This window comes from Mycteria americana, chromosome 15 (assembly GCF_035582795.1).
Source record: "Mycteria americana isolate JAX WOST 10 ecotype Jacksonville Zoo and Gardens chromosome 15, USCA_MyAme_1.0, whole genome shotgun sequence".
NCBI lineage: Eukaryota > Metazoa > Chordata > Aves > Ciconiiformes > Ciconiidae > Mycteria > Mycteria americana.
Window position 1 is genome coordinate 12,691,092 of NC_134379.1, and position 13,274 is coordinate 12,704,365.

Sequence of the window (13,274 nt, forward strand, 5' to 3'; positions counted from 1 at the left end):
ATTTTTATCACCCAGTATCACAAGCTCCTTTGCAACTTTCTCCAGACAGCCATATGCTCTCCTGGATAATTCTGTATCACCAGCAACTTTGTCACCTAATCGTCCATTCCCTTTCCAGGCAGTTTGTGAATGACTTGACTAGTGTGCTCATGTGAAAAATGAACACTTCCTACTTCAGGCCTTCTGCCAGGTGTCAATAAGCAACAGCCAGGGTAGGGTTCACATTTTAGGGGTTGTTGATAAACACCAGCTCAGGCCTCCACCCAGAAACTAACCAGTCTGATGCTGAGTGAGCTAATCTTTCCAACTTACAAGTGATAAATGAAATGGTTTAACAACTGGTACATACTTTAAGGGAGGAGGAAAAAAAAAAGAAAGAGAATGGGAGAACAGAACAGTATTAAAGTAAATAACTATTACTTTCCCAAAGTACAACCATAATTATTTAGAGTTCTTCTCTCTGGTTTAATATATAAATATTTACATATCTATGTACAATAATATATATGCTTTATATATTTATAGATAATATCTATTTATATATTATTGTAAATAAAAATATAAAAATAGTTCAGTAGAGTAACGGCTAGAACAACTGGCAGCTTCCCCCTTGCTGCAGAAACTCTTCATTTGTTTTGGTGGTAGTGGAGTCCCAGGGCGCAGCCGTTGATCCTCGACGTGAGGCCCTGTGAGCTGCAGCTGACCCTGGCGCTGCCACCATCCATCCGCTGGCACTGGCTGTTCGCAACAGCCACTCCTGCAAGCACTGCAGTGACCTGCTCCTCTGCAATCTCGTTTTGCCAGCTGTTCCAGCTCCATTAGCCGCTCCTGTGCTACTCACAGCCATCTTCTGTTCCTCACCACTGTGATGCGAGTAACAGCCTCCGTGTCACCGCTTTTGTTATGAATAATGGTTATTTGAAATGCCCTGCCCTGTTTCACTGCTTGAATGCAAGAGTAAATGCAGTAGATAAAGCAGTGAGGAGCGCTGGACAGGTGCTGACTGTATGTAGGTGAAGTCTGCTTTCCAGGGGGCTTCATTAGGCTCTCACTTCCTTTGCAGACATGTGCACAATGGGGCGGTGATTGCACGCTGCAGCCAGCCTGAAATCAGCTGGTGGGGCTGGCGAAATGCTGATGACGAGTATCTTGTGACATCTATTGCCAAAGCCTGTGCCTTGAACCCTGGAGTAAAGGTACCTGGTGGCATGCCACACAACGGGAGCAGCGACGGCAGCGAGGCCTGCGATGCCGACTTCGGTGAGACAGCTCGCTCCCTTCCACTCTCTCCTATATGTATGAATTATTTAGTGCTTCCTACACCTAAATGTTGCTGTTGCTGCTAACAGGGCTGTTACAAGGCAAGGTTTAAACCCGATATCCGGATGGATAATCTGGGCCCTGTCATGCCTTGACTGCGGTGTGTGGGACAGGTCTCTGGGCTTGTGCACGGCCAGTGTTGGGTGGCACTGGAGGCCTGTCGTAGGAGGGAGGTGCTGGGAACTTAGTCCATGCTGTCTCTGCAGACTCATCTCTGACCGCGTGTTCAGGCGTGGAGAATGCAGGAACTCCTCAGAAGCTGCTGATTCTTGATGCCAGGTCCTACACTGCGGCTGTGGCCAACAGAGCGAAGGGAGGCGGCTGCGAATGTGAAGGTACAGAGGGCTAAGCACATCCCAGAACATCTTCCTCTTGGACCTGCTTTGTTGAGTGGGTCCTAGAGCGCAGTTGGGGGTCAGGTCAGCGTTTTGGTACTCAGCCTCTGGGAGCGTGTTCCCCTTCTTGCTCATGCAAAGTCCAGTATTCCAGATGTATTGCTGCTGGCCCACGAGGCTTTTGTAGAAAAACTGCCTACTTGGAGATCGGAAATGGTGCTGTGAGGGGACAGCTAAACTAAGTGTGTGGAGGCAGTTGCTGCATTGGCAGCAGCTCTCTCTGAATGTTTCTGCCTCTGTTGTGTTCAGAGTATTACCCAAACTGTGAAGTCGTGTTCATGGGCATGGCCAACATCCACTCCATCCGGAACAGTTTCCAGTATCTGCGTGCTGTCTGCAGTCAGGTGCCAGACCCCAGCAAGTAAGTCACTGTTCTCTAGCCAAGTTTGACGCCATATCTGTCAATGTCCTGGGGGGTTTCCCTCCCTTTTCCTTTTTCCTATCCCAGGTTTCTACTTCAGAAAATGGAGAGATAGGAAAGTGCTCACAGTGCTTGAATGCTGCTTATTTTGATCCCTGGTAACCCAGAAGGGATTGCAGCACTGCCTCAGTGTCACTTGGTTGTGTGTGTCCTCTGAGGGTTTCTAAAATGTAGCTGTGTCTGGGAAAAATTGAAATTAGGAGTTGGATTCTTTGCACTTATTCCCAGGCTGGCTGGCTCCTCTTGAACATGTTTTAGAAAAGACTGATTTTCATTGAGGACTCCAAAAAGACTTCGCTTAAATTTTTTTTTTTTTCCCCACTGGAGAGCTAAGCAACGATTTTCTTGCTTTTTGCACACCTTCTAGCTGGCTTTCAGCCCTAGAGAGTACAAAGTGGCTGCAGCACCTTTCTGTCATGCTGAAGGCAGCAGTGCTGGTCTCCAGTGCAGTTGACAGAGAGGGGCGTCCAGTGCTGGTTCATTGCTCAGACGGCTGGGACAGGACTCCGCAGATTGTAGCACTGGCAAAGATTCTTCTGGACCCTTACTACAGGACCATGGAGGTATGGGTTGTGCTATGCTGCTGTTTCGTGTCTGTTAAAAGGCAGCTTTTGTCTCAGTCTCTGGAGAAAGGAGCAGGATCGCATTTGGCAATAAGCTTAGTGGCATTTCAGAGCTACTGTTGTGGGTGTTGGGTTTTTCCATGTTCCCTTCCTGCCTGTTTTTGGTGAACTGTACCTCACTCCTCTGCCCAGCTTGCTGAAGTACTGTGGTAAGTAACCTCTTGTGTTCAAGGTTCAGCTGCTTCCCTCCTTTAATTGTCCATATTCTCCAAGCTGTTTATTGTGTAGAAATAACAGCTGTTAGCTTGTGTTTGGAAACCTCTGACATTCAGGTAGCTTTGCTCCCAAACCAAGCACTGGTGCAGCCTGCTTTCCAGCTCTTCAGAAGTCCTGAATTTGCCTGACACTGCTGGCAGATGGGGCTTGCCTTGTCCTGCTACATGCCTACAGCAAAGTGTCTGCAGTTAGGTTTTTTTTTTCTTTTTTTTTTCCTTTTATTCACAGGGCTTCCAGGTGCTTGTTGAATCAGATTGGCTGGATTTTGGTCACAAGTTTGGTGATCGCTGTGGTCATCAGGAGAAGGTAGAAGATCAGAATGAGCAGTGCCCAGTTTTTCTCCAGTGGCTGGATGCTGTTCATCAGCTTCTGAAGCAATTTCCTTGCCTCTTTGAATTTAACGAAGCTTTTTTGGTAAGAAATATGCATGCAAACATCTCTTTATCCCTTGCCAGATGCGAGCAGAGGCAGAGGGAAGGCCATGATATTTTACAGTGTTAAAGAAAACAAAAATTGAATTATTTAAAAATGGGAAAGTGTCTTGAGTAGTGCTTGGGCTCTCTGCTGGCATTCCTGACATACCTTCACTGTGTGGGTCCAGCCCTGCCCTTCAGTTGTGGTATTTTGACCTGATTCTGTATGTGTGATGCTTCTGCCGGCCTCTGTTTAGCTGCTTGCAATTTCCTCCTCCTCCCAGTGGGTACTGCAGGCTCGAAGTACCTAGCAGATTGCATAGTGATGAAGGTTTTATATTCTCTGGTTTCTTTGAATCACTTCTTCTCCGGGTCTCTTTTTAGCCCAGTGAATTCAGATACCATCAGCAGGACTGTTTTGATTAAAAGCCTGATTTGCATGTCTGGGAGCAATATGAGTCTGAAACATTTTTTAAAAATAAATTAGGGAAATGATAGCTATTAATCTCTGTCTTACCAAATAATACAGGTTAGGGTCTTAGAGGGATGGGTATGGTATCAGTTGACTGTTGTTTTCACTTTAATCTAAGTGATTCCTGTTGCTGTCCCCTCTCTGTCCTGCCCTGTGTGGTAGAGAGGACAGCAGTAGGGTGACCAGCTGGGTAGGAAGCGCATGTGCCATCCCAGAGGAGTGGACGGTGTTTCCCCTTTAGACAGGAGACGCCGTTTCCCAATGGCCCTGACAATTTTTCCCCTTCTGATGCTGCAGGTGAAGCTGGTGCAGCACACATATTCCTGCCTCTACGGGACCTTCCTTGGGAACAGCCCCTGTGAGCGAGAGATGCGCAACATCTACAAGCGTACCTGCTCCGTGTGGTCCCTCCTGCGGGCTGGCAATAAGAACTTCCACAATCTTCTCTATATGCCAGGGTCCGAGCAGGTCAGTAGAGCCCCTGGCCCAGCTTTCCAGGCTCTCCGCCTGCCAGGCACCAGGGACTGTGTGGGGAGAGGTTGGAGGGGTTTTCTTTTGCGTTCATCTCTGATCATAAGGGGTTGTTGCAGGTGCTGCATCCAGTGTGCCACGTGCGAGCGCTGCACGTCTGGACAGCGGTGTATCTCCCAGCTTCCTCGCCGCATCCCCTGGGACAGGATGATATGGACATTTACCTGCCCCCTGGATCTCAGAGCCAGGAGTTCAGTGGCAGATGTTTGGACAGGTAAGAGCCTAGATCCCCAGTCCCAGGTTGCCTCCTACCCACCAGGCCTTCTTTCCCTCTTTGCTCATTGTAGTTCCTCTGTTTTACCTGTTGTTCTCATTCCTCCTGTGGAGAGCAAGAGCTCTGTAGCATTGTCCCAGCCGCTTGGAGAAGAATGTGTACAGCTCCCTGCTGCACCTAAAAAGGCAGGCAGACTGTGGAGGCCACGCTATAGTGTTGTGCATTTCAGCTCATGCTACTGCACTGCCCCTCCCCACCCACCCCATAATCTGTAATTAGGAATATTTCCCTTCCCTCATCTCAGTTTTGACTGAAATGAGGGAAGTTTCAGTTTTGTTGTGAGATTTGCTTTGCTTTTGGGTTCTAGATTACCAAAGACAAGATCTATGGATGACCTGCTCTCAGCCTGCGACTCCAGCAGCCCGCTGACCCGCACATCTAGTGATCCAAACCTGAATAACCACTGTCAGGAAGTCCGGGTGGGCCTGGAAGCCCGGCATGCCACTGCTGAGGGAGCCGAGCTGCACTTGGGCGAAGGCAGTGCGGTGGCTGCAGGGGAGACACGGCAGGTGGAGGAGCAAGAGGAAAATGCTCCCCTGCAAGCCAGCAGCGCTTGTAGTAGCCGTGCTGAGCACAAAGAGCATAGCAAGCAACTGAGCAGCTGGGCTTCTGTGCCAGCAAGCAGCATCTCTCTGGAGGCAGAAAAGGCAAATGGAACAGACACGGAGGAACTGGATGGTATGTGTCCAGCTCCAAATCCTTCTGGACAGGAAAATGTTGACAGGGTTTCCACCAGTTCTGGAAAGCAGTTAGAAACCGGTCCCCAGGAACCTTTGCAGGCTACTGACATGGTGTCCAATGGAGGAGGCTGCCCCAAGAGAAACACCACCTGCCCAGACATTCCCAGCCAGGAGTCCCTGGCACCAAATGCCCCTTGTCAGGACATCCCAGGCCCTGCCCCTGGAATCCCCTGCCCGGATGAAGACAAGGACAAAGGCAATGCTGGAAGGAGCGTGCCCTGCGAGGAGCCTGGCCGGCTGGGGAGAGTCCCGCTAGAGCAATGGCGCAAGCCCATTTCCCAGAGCCAAAGCAGCGAGTTCTCCTTCCTGGGGTCCAACTGGGACAGTTTTCAAGGAATGGTGACATCAGTCCCCAATGGGGAGCCTGCCCCCAGACACCTCCTCTCCTATGGCTGCTGTAGCAAGAGGTTGAGCAGCAAACCTCTGCGGGCACCAGGCCTGTGCCTCAGTGGCCAGTGGCCTGCCAGAGAAGGTGCAAAACCCTCAGTCTGCTCTGGCCACATCGGCACACATTTTGCAGGTGCCGCAGGGAAGCCCAGCCGTTCATGGCTACCCTGCCACCTGAAACAAGCATCTGGTCCCAAGCACGTGCCGCCAAAATGTCATTCTCCTGTGCCTCCTCTCTACCTGGATGATGATGGGCTCCCCTTCCCCACGGATGTGATTCAGCACAGGCTGCGGCAGATCGAGGCCAGCTACAAGCAGGAGGTGGAGCAGCTGCGCATGCAGGTGCGAGAGCTGCAGCTGCGCCTGGACATCCGCCACTTCTGCGCCCCTCCGGCCGAGCCTCCGATGGACTACGAGGATGACTTTGTAAGTAACTGCCTCTAACACCCCAACTCGGGCAGCATGGCTTCTGGCCAGCAGTAGTCCCTGCACCCCCTGTCACACTGCCCTCTCCAGCCCACAGTTCTCACTCTTACTTTTGGAGTGGGTGGTTAAGATTGTTTCTATGTTTCCTCAGCCCTGTTCCTCTCCTGTCCACGTGCTGTGTCCTCATGCCACCCAGAGGTATCTCTGCTTCTTGAGGGCCAAGCAATGGCTCCTATACACGGTCATGGATGCTTTACCTCTTTGTATGGGGAGCTGTGGAGCCACCCACATGCCCCTCACAAGCACTGAGTGTGGCTGGAGCCAGGGAATGCCCATGACTCTGCGATTGAGGCAGCTGAGGGGATTTGTGACTTTTTCTTCTGCAGACATGTCTGAAGGAATCAGACGGCAGCGACACTGAGGATTTCTGTTCTGATCATAGCGAAGACTGTTTGTCAGAAGCGAGCTGGGAGCCTGTTGATAAGAAGGAGACTGAGGTATGTGTCCTGTTACAGCAGCAGGAGAGAATATTTCTTTCCTGGCAAACTTTGGTGGTTACAGCAGCAGAGAGTGGGCTGGAAGCAAGGCAGAGAGCAGCCACCCTTGTCCTTTAACACATCCTCTGCATCCTCTGCTGCCGCGGTGTCTGGTAGAAAGGGACCTGTGGGATGGGCTTGCTCTGGGTTAGCCTGTTGTGGCCCAAAGTCTGTGCTGGGGTCCTGAGACCTGGTCTGTGTGGGTTCTGACCTGGTCTGTTTGGTCAGTTCTGACCAAACTGAAAGCTGATGAGGACTGGTGTTTGCCCTAGGTCACACGGTGGGTTCCAGACCACATGGCCTCGCATTGTTTTAACTGCGATTGTGAATTCTGGCTGGCCAAACGGAGGCATCACTGCAGGTAAACAATATTATCGCTGTAGTTCCACTTTTCTTCTCAGCCTGTTTCTTGTGAACCTCGCAAAGTGCTTGTCTTCGATGTTTGTTCCCTCCAGCTCCCAGGAGAAAGTTTTAGGTCTTTCCTTTATTTGCTAGGCCTCATAAATTCCCTGCAGATGCCCATTAGTCCCTTTTTAGTGCTAGCCAGTTAGCTTGCCCTGGAGACCACAGTATATACTTTAAGAAACACATTGACAAGTCATAAGTAAGGCTGGTACTTCACCCCTGAACTGGATCCTTTGTGCTTGCTGAAGTTTTGCCATGGTGTTCCCAGCTCTCTTGTCACTGGTTTTCTTGCTCCTTGACAGGAACTGTGGGAACGTGTTTTGTGCTGGTTGCTGCCATCTGAAGTTGCCCATCCCTGATCAGCAGCTGTACGACCCTGTCCTCGTTTGTAACTCCTGTTATGACCACATCCAAGTGTCTCGTGCCAGGGAGCTCATGAGCCAACATCTGAAGAAACCCATCGCCACAGCTTCCAGCTGAATGCCAGACAAAGGACCTGTCTAAGCCCAGCCTTTTCTCTCATGGGTTTGAAGGGTGACTCTGCCTCCACTGTAATTGTGAACACTTGAACGCCAAGCTTGAATGCACTGTCTTCAGCAGTCTTACTATCAGTGTGGAGCAGAGGAGCTCAGATTAGAGAGTACAGTGTGTGTCCCCACTCTGGTACTGGTGGGCCCATACGTTGTAGTCTGACAACCTAGGGCTAAAGAGGGGATTGCAACCTCTTTCTTTTGTGGGCTGGAAAGCAATGTTTTCACAGATATTGCCTGTGCAAAGTACCCCCAAAGCAATAGAAAGGCATGTTTAGAACCAACCCCCCCTACAAAGGCAGGCTGCTGTGCAAGAAGGAAGAGGGCAGACTCCAGGTGGGACTGTGTGCTTTGGAAGGGCCTCACCCTGGAGCAGTTCCGTAGATTCTCTTTCCATGAGTGTGATTTGTGATCAGCTTGGTGAACAAGACTCATTAGCCATCACTAACTGATTTTCTCTTGTGCGTTGAAGAGAAATTCATTTTGGCTGAAAATGGGCCAAGCAGATTTTGCCCGTTTTCACACTCTGCTAGGATTGGTGAACGCACTTGACTTTGCCCCTGCCCCCCAACACTGCGGGGAGATGGGAGATTGGCTTTTTCACTTCTGCTCTGCCCGTCTGCTTTGTCTGCGGTCGTGTCACAGCCTGGTGCTAACACAGGAATGGCACCCTGATCCTCTCCTGGCATGGAAACAGAACTTGTGTTCCTGTGTTGCTCCTCCTCCCCTTTTCTGCCCTCAGCTCTCCACTTCCTACTGCTCTTTATCCTGAAAACTTGATACCTTGAGGGTATAGGCCATAACGTGTTGTTTTACCTCCTGGAATGTGCTGTCTGGTGTACGTGAGGGTTTCAGTCCAAATGCTGCTATATATTTCTGTGCACTTAATGTAACCCGAAGAAGGGAGAATGAAGCATCAATACCAAAACGGGGGTGGGGAAGGACACTGGCTGACGTAGACACTACGGTCTGTGCTTTTCACTTTAGGATGTACAGCCAAGCTACAGTGATAAACATGACGTGTGGCATCTGTTCAGTGGTGGAAGCAATCTTTCTGACTTGCCCCAGCACTACCTAAAATGCCTCTTGAATTTGACTTCTTTTTTGTCTCCTGTACAGTGGTCAAAGTTCAGAGTTGCCAACTTGTAATTGCCTCTCTACTACTTCTTTAAACTAGAGAGCAGGAATCCCAACTGATTCTAAGGGAAAGGAACTGGGTTTAGAAAGAAAGTGGGCTTCAGGTGGGCTTTTAGTTCCCTGGAGAGTATCCATCCTGCCTCCTTTCTAAGAAATCTGTGGATATTAAGGAGGAAGAAGAGCTTGAAAGTGGGGCATTTCTTTGCAGAAATGCAGGTTTTCTTTCCAGCTAAATGAAAATGTCCAATATATTCTGCACCTCATGAGCTGAGACTTGGTATGTGTGTGTGGGGGAGGACCTGTTGAGGACATTTGGCCTACTAACAAGGCAAAGTGCTTTACACTGTTGTGATCTCCCAGATTTTTTGCTAATGGTTTGTCATCTCGGTCGGAGGGAATGGAATAATGACCCTTTCCTGCACTTTGATATGTCAGCCTCTGGTTTTGTAAATCCCAGTAGTGCAAGCAAAGCTAGCATCATCTGAAGACCCTGTACTTACTTGGACTCTGCTTCTTTTCCATACTGGGAACAACCAATATGGCTTTGGGAAGAGAAGGCACCTTGCTTCAGATTCTCCCCTGCCTTGTACCTTGCAGTCATTGCCAGACATGGAAGAGTGACCGTTGGGCTGGCAGAAGAAACTGGATTTGCTCCCGTTTTGCACATGTTGGAATGACTGCAAGCAATAAGGAAGCCAGAAACTAGGTACTCCTGGCCCTTCCGTTCAGGCCATTAGTCCAAACTGCTTTTAGCTCTTGTGAGTTTCAGCGTCACAATGTGCTGGCCAAAAACTCTAAAATCAGTTCAATAGCATTGTGACAAACAAAATGTGCTGTACAACTCAATACAGTCGAAATAAAATCTCTATATTAGTGCTGCTGTGTTGGCCCCATTCTTTAGTCTGTGGTGAATTTGTCTTGCAGAGTGTTTCCCAGGCTGCTGTTACTTGCTACCTTTTCCCTTGATTTAAGGTACGTTAGGAATTTAATATCCCTTCTCACAAATGAGAATCAAGGGTAGGACACAAAGCAAACTATGCTGGGGTCTTCTACTCGGAGGCCCTCTGCTCTCTTCTGAACAAACCTGCGGCTCCCCAGGGTACCAGCCCCTTCCAGCCTCTCCCATAAGGACTCGGTGAGGGATTTTTCTTTCCCAAAGAGCTGTGAGGCAGGATTCACTAGCTCTTCACTAACATGTTTATACCACTTTTTGCCTGGTAGGCTGTATGGATGTGTTCCTCTGTGCAGGATGACGGATGGGGACTGTTGTGCTCAGTCAGCCCAGTGTGCTGAGGGTGATGCAGGTAAGTTAGAGTGTTTGGTGGAGCTGGAGAGAATCTTTCAGAAAGCCTGTCCTCAATTTAAAGCATCCAGGGATCTTAAAATTGAGCAGATCCCTGGTTAAACTACTCCCATAGTTCAGGTCGGTGTTCATGTCAGACAGGTAGTACCTAAACACTTTGTTGTATTAGGAATGTTAGGAGCGAGACAGCTTGTGGCATTTAAAAATTAACCATTGCTCCTGGAACAGTCACACAAAAGAAGGTCATCTTTGGAGGCAATGTTGCTGAATATTAATCACGAATGATGTTTTTACAAGAAAGGACAGTCTACTGATTAACTTCCAGGCTCTGGTCTTAACAGTTCCAATGTCATCTTCATAGGCAGTAGAAGGCTGGCTGCTTTGGCTTCTCACCACCACCTGGGACAATGCTTCAGCAGAATTTCCCCCTGTGCATTCAAAGCTGAAGCTAGGCATTTTGCTGGAGACACTCATGACTGTTGCACTGTCAGGCTGGCCACGCCAGCAAAGGGCACTTAACGCTCATGATTATTGAGCACAAAACAGCATTATCACTTAAAGAATATAAAGCCATAATTTGCCAACACGTTCACCCTGAGGTAATCTATATGTGCACTGAAATGTGTCTAAACCTGGCACAAACAGTGAGATCAAAGCCTTCCCCTATCAGTGCACTAACTGCCATGAATTCTAAGCAAATTAACAACCGGAACTGCTTATGATGTACTATAATATCTCATCAGCCACTGAAGAACATAAACATAGATTTAGGTGTAGTGAGAAGCCAGGTCAAGCTTGCGATGGTTGGTAGTATTCAGCTGCTAAGCCATTAATAGATAATGCTAAAACTGCAGGGGACATGAAGAGACATGTTAAGCCTTGCTTATGAAAGCAGAAGAGAGGAACGTGATGTGTGGCCTTCTTGTGAACCCTGCGAGGGTTGAGCAGGAAACAGCTCAAAGTGAGAGACATGGACAAGAAGGATGCAGGCTTGTGAGGGTGCGTTTGATGTGTTTCCGTCCATTCAGTTTTCAGTGTGAGAGAGAAATAGTACATTTCTCCCAAAACGTTAGGCTTCTGTGAAAGTGAACTTCAGGTATCTCTGTATCTCCTAAGTTAAAACTAATATATATGCCAAATTGTCCTTATATAAAAGATGCTGCACACAGTGTCCAGTATGTTTAAAATAATAATTAAAAAAAAAAAAAAACGTTGCCCAAAGCATCACACAACTTCAGTCTCTCAAAAGTTTAGGCCAGTCACACAACTTTACTCTCCCACGCAAGCGTAGTTTTTACTGATGTGTTTGTATGCAATTCCTTCTTACTAAACACCCAGTCAGTTCCGAGTCCCTGTGTCAACCTCTGCGTTGAAAATCCAGGTGCTGCGTGAACCTGCTGGGCTGGCCCATGGTAAGTGGAGTGCTCTGGTGAGATGACAGCGGCCTAAGGGTGAGTCTTGGTTGGGGGGGTATTTACAAGCTTTGTATGTCCTGGGACAAAGTATTCCTCGTTGCAACTGCCGCTGCTCTTTTGTGACTGCAGACTGTAAAAGGCTCCCTGTCACCTTCTAATAAAGTAGTAGTATTGTTCAAAAACAAGCTAGAAAATTTGATATAGTGGCAAAGAACAATGTATCTTCACTTGTGGTCAGAAAAATTCAGATTTCATTTAGATTTGCAGAAAGATAAAATTTTTGTGGTGGTGGTTTGTTGGTTTTTTTTTTTTAAATGGCTGTAAAGGCACTTGCCAAAGGAAAGCATTTGGCACAGCCGTGTCAGCAATAAAGACTGACATCTGTGGCTTAACAGGTTCGGGATATACGCTGTGCAGAGCGTCTTCCTTTGGAATGCAGGTAAGTAAACTATTTGCTAAAATAGTTTACTTCAGTGGTATTGAAAGAAGGGAGGCATGCAGCATCACAGACTTGTAACAGGTGAGCATCTAAAGAGGAACAGATTTCAACAGAGTCCACAAAGCCAGAATTCCTGCATAGCACTGCAGTTCCCAATTAGTGTAGAGGCAGCAGTAGTGCTACCAGACCCACAGCTGTGTGTGAAGGAAATTTGGGCCATGGGGAGGAGAGAACCTGTGCTGCCAGATGGATTGCACTCCTCGCCTGTCTCTTCAGAGCCAGAGCATTGTAGTTTGGGGAAGAAAGAGTGAATGCTGTAGGTCAGTGTGGGGCTGGAAGGGTGACAAGGCAGGTGGTGAGTGAAGGCTGGAGGGGAGATAAAAGCATGCATGTAAAGAGACATAGAGAGAAAGCAGCAGTTAAGGCTGGCTGAAAAGGCTGGGCACTGTTGTCAGCTGACAATGTCACCCGTAAATCCTGTGCAGTCCAACAGCTTTCAACTGAGCTACAACATTTCTTGCTAACAAGCATTTCATTATTATTGATCTGTTCCAAGTGAGAGGAAACTTCTAGTGTTTCCCAGAATAAGTTGTTCTGGGGAGCCCCTGCATTAAGTCTAAGGCACGAGCAGTTCAGAGGCCAATCTACCAAGGGAGCTGAGCTCAAGGGACCGTTATCTCTCTTCTCATCATCAGGCTGGCTCGGCGAGTCAAGTGCGCTCCCGTCCATGTGGCACAGTAGCTGCCAGAGAGCCATGAAGCTGTTTCCTTCATGCTGTACCTCCTGCCGCACCTGCTGTAAGATCGTGTCTTGTGTCGCCTGGCATGAGTAGTGAGGTGCTGAAAGGTGCAAGCCAGGGCTTCGCTGGGAGCATGCAGCACTCTGGATGCTGATGACAAACATCATTCTGTCTTTAAAAAGTCATCTGTTCTGCAGCTATGGGCTCAGCTTCAAAGTACTGAAGGAAACACTTGAAAGGGACCTATGTTTCTGGGCTTCAATTTTAGGGACTCTTTAGTTTTAGGGACTCATTCAGTTATGGACTACATATTGCTGGCTCTGACCTGAGTTATATAATAAAATGGACAGCAGATGATATAATAAAAAACTCACCTATCCTGCCATCAGGTAGTCGTAGTCTTCTTGCACTCCAGCTGCACAGGAAGAGAGGAGAAACCTTAAATCATTTCACTGAAGTAATGCAAAAGACAATCTCAGGAATGCTGAGAAAATGTTTTTGTGAAGTGGACTTTTTTCTTGATTTTTTTTTTTTCAGGTTTGTGTTCAGTAT

The 13,274-nt window shown here is 48.2% G+C and overlaps 1 protein-coding gene across 3 annotated transcripts in view; it reads left to right on the forward strand.

The window, feature by feature from the left end:
* The window catches only part of MTMR4 (myotubularin related protein 4), a 60,108-nt gene extending 50,406 nt beyond the window's left edge, over positions 1 to 9,702 (forward strand). For all 3 annotated transcript variants that reach the window (XM_075517698.1, XM_075517699.1, XM_075517700.1), the window contains 11 exons: positions 1,064 to 1,260; positions 1,527 to 1,655; positions 1,965 to 2,076; positions 2,504 to 2,699; positions 3,204 to 3,389; positions 4,158 to 4,328; positions 4,451 to 4,605; positions 4,973 to 6,218; positions 6,605 to 6,715; positions 7,027 to 7,115; positions 7,462 to 9,702. In XM_075517698.1, the coding sequence (XP_075373813.1) occupies positions 1,064 to 1,260; positions 1,527 to 1,655; positions 1,965 to 2,076; positions 2,504 to 2,699; positions 3,204 to 3,389; positions 4,158 to 4,328; positions 4,451 to 4,605; positions 4,973 to 6,218; positions 6,605 to 6,715; positions 7,027 to 7,115; positions 7,462 to 7,639 (2,770 nt within the window). In that variant the 3' untranslated portion in view covers positions 7,640 to 9,702. The remainder of the gene's footprint in view (positions 1 to 1,063; positions 1,261 to 1,526; positions 1,656 to 1,964; positions 2,077 to 2,503; positions 2,700 to 3,203; positions 3,390 to 4,157; positions 4,329 to 4,450; positions 4,606 to 4,972; positions 6,219 to 6,604; positions 6,716 to 7,026; positions 7,116 to 7,461) is intronic.
* The last annotated feature ends 3,572 nt before the right edge of the window (positions 9,703 to 13,274 follow it).